Source organism: Helianthus annuus, chromosome 16, assembly GCF_002127325.2.
Source record: "Helianthus annuus cultivar XRQ/B chromosome 16, HanXRQr2.0-SUNRISE, whole genome shotgun sequence".
NCBI lineage: Eukaryota > Viridiplantae > Streptophyta > Magnoliopsida > Asterales > Asteraceae > Helianthus > Helianthus annuus.
In genome coordinates, this window is record NC_035448.2 from 12,770,653 (window position 1) to 12,771,856 (window position 1,204).

General features: G+C 39.0%; 1 protein-coding gene across 1 annotated transcript; it reads right to left on the bottom strand.

The window, feature by feature from the left end:
• Positions 1-522: 522 nt before the first annotated feature.
• LOC110918960 lies at positions 523-1,204 on the bottom strand. Its single transcript, XM_022163236.1, has 2 exons — positions 1,141-1,204; positions 523-1,037 (listed from the first exon to the last, which is right to left on the bottom strand). Exons 1-2 carry the CDS (start codon positions 1,202-1,204, stop codon positions 523-525), a joined length of 579 nt encoding a protein of 192 aa, XP_022018928.1.

Here is a 1,204-nt window from a genome sequence, read left to right on the forward strand (position 1 = left end):
TTTTAATTTAATTAATTACAATGACCAATCATACTTGTTTTACTTCTCCACTTTTTCGTTTATTATCATTTCCCATCAATTCTAAAACCAAGAAATTAATACTCATTTAGTTTCCAAAACCCACTAACTCTACTTGCATTTATTATTATTATTATTATTATTATTATTATTATTATTATTATTATTTAGTATTTTTGAGAGGTTAATGGTTTTAAATGGTTTTAGATGATTTTTATCTTGAAAATTTTATTTTTCTCGGTTTACTTGCCCGCTCTACCTCCATAAAAAAAATTGTGTCGTCCGCGACACACAATTTACTTTGAAAACATACCTGGATGGTTCCAACTTCCCCACACTTAAGTAATTGTATCTTGGAGAACCATACGACGTTAGAATCTGCGAAAAATCATATGCAAAACCAAGCCAAACGAAACACAAATGCACAATAGTCTACAACCTCGGGCTGCCTCCCGAGAGCGCTAAGTTTAAGAGTCTTCAGCCAGACTTCATACCTGAACATGGTTATTCTGAATCATGGACCAAAGTGCTTAACACGAAGCACTCCGACTGTTTATCGGGTCCGTTGATATCATTTGCTTCCAAATACGGTTTCAGCCTATGTCCGTTCACAACTTGCCTCAAATGGTCATTAAAATCTTCGATCTCTATGTCTCCGTACTTCCCGATCCGCGTGATCAGATACGGCCCCATCCATTTGCTTTTCAACTTACCTGGAAACAATTTCAGTCTAGAATTGAATAACCATACCTTCTGTCCCACCTCAAACTTCTGTAGTCGTAGCTTCGCGTCGTGCACCTTTTTGGCTTTATCCTTATACGCCATTGCACTCTCATATGCTTCATCCCTCAATTCTTCAAGCTCTCCCAATGACAACTTCCTTGCTTTACCTGCACTCTCATAATTCATGTTAACTTCTTTTACCGCCCATAACGTATGATGAGCAAGCTCAGCAGGTAAATGACATCCTTTTCCATAGACCAACCGATATGGCGTGGTTCCAATAGGCGTTTTATACGCTGTACGATACGCCCACAAGGCATCATCCAACTTAGTGGACCAATCCTTGCGGTCAGGTCGCACGGTTTTTTATAAGGTTTCTTTTATTTGCCTGTTGGAAACCTCCACCTGCCCACTCGTTTGTGGGTGATACGGTGTAGCGATTCGATGGTCTATGCCATAACAT

What these genes read in the sequence shown, in the direction of transcription:
- LOC110918960 (XM_022163236.1), bottom strand. Translation starts at nt 1,204, where the DNA reads ATGTTATGGCATAGACCATCGAATCGCTACACCGTATCACCCACAAAC. An exon ending in AAACGAGTGGGCAGGTGGAG is followed by an intron (nt 1,038 to 1,140) that starts GTTTCCAACAGG and finishes CGTATCGTACAG; the next exon opens with CGTATAAAACGCCTATTGGA.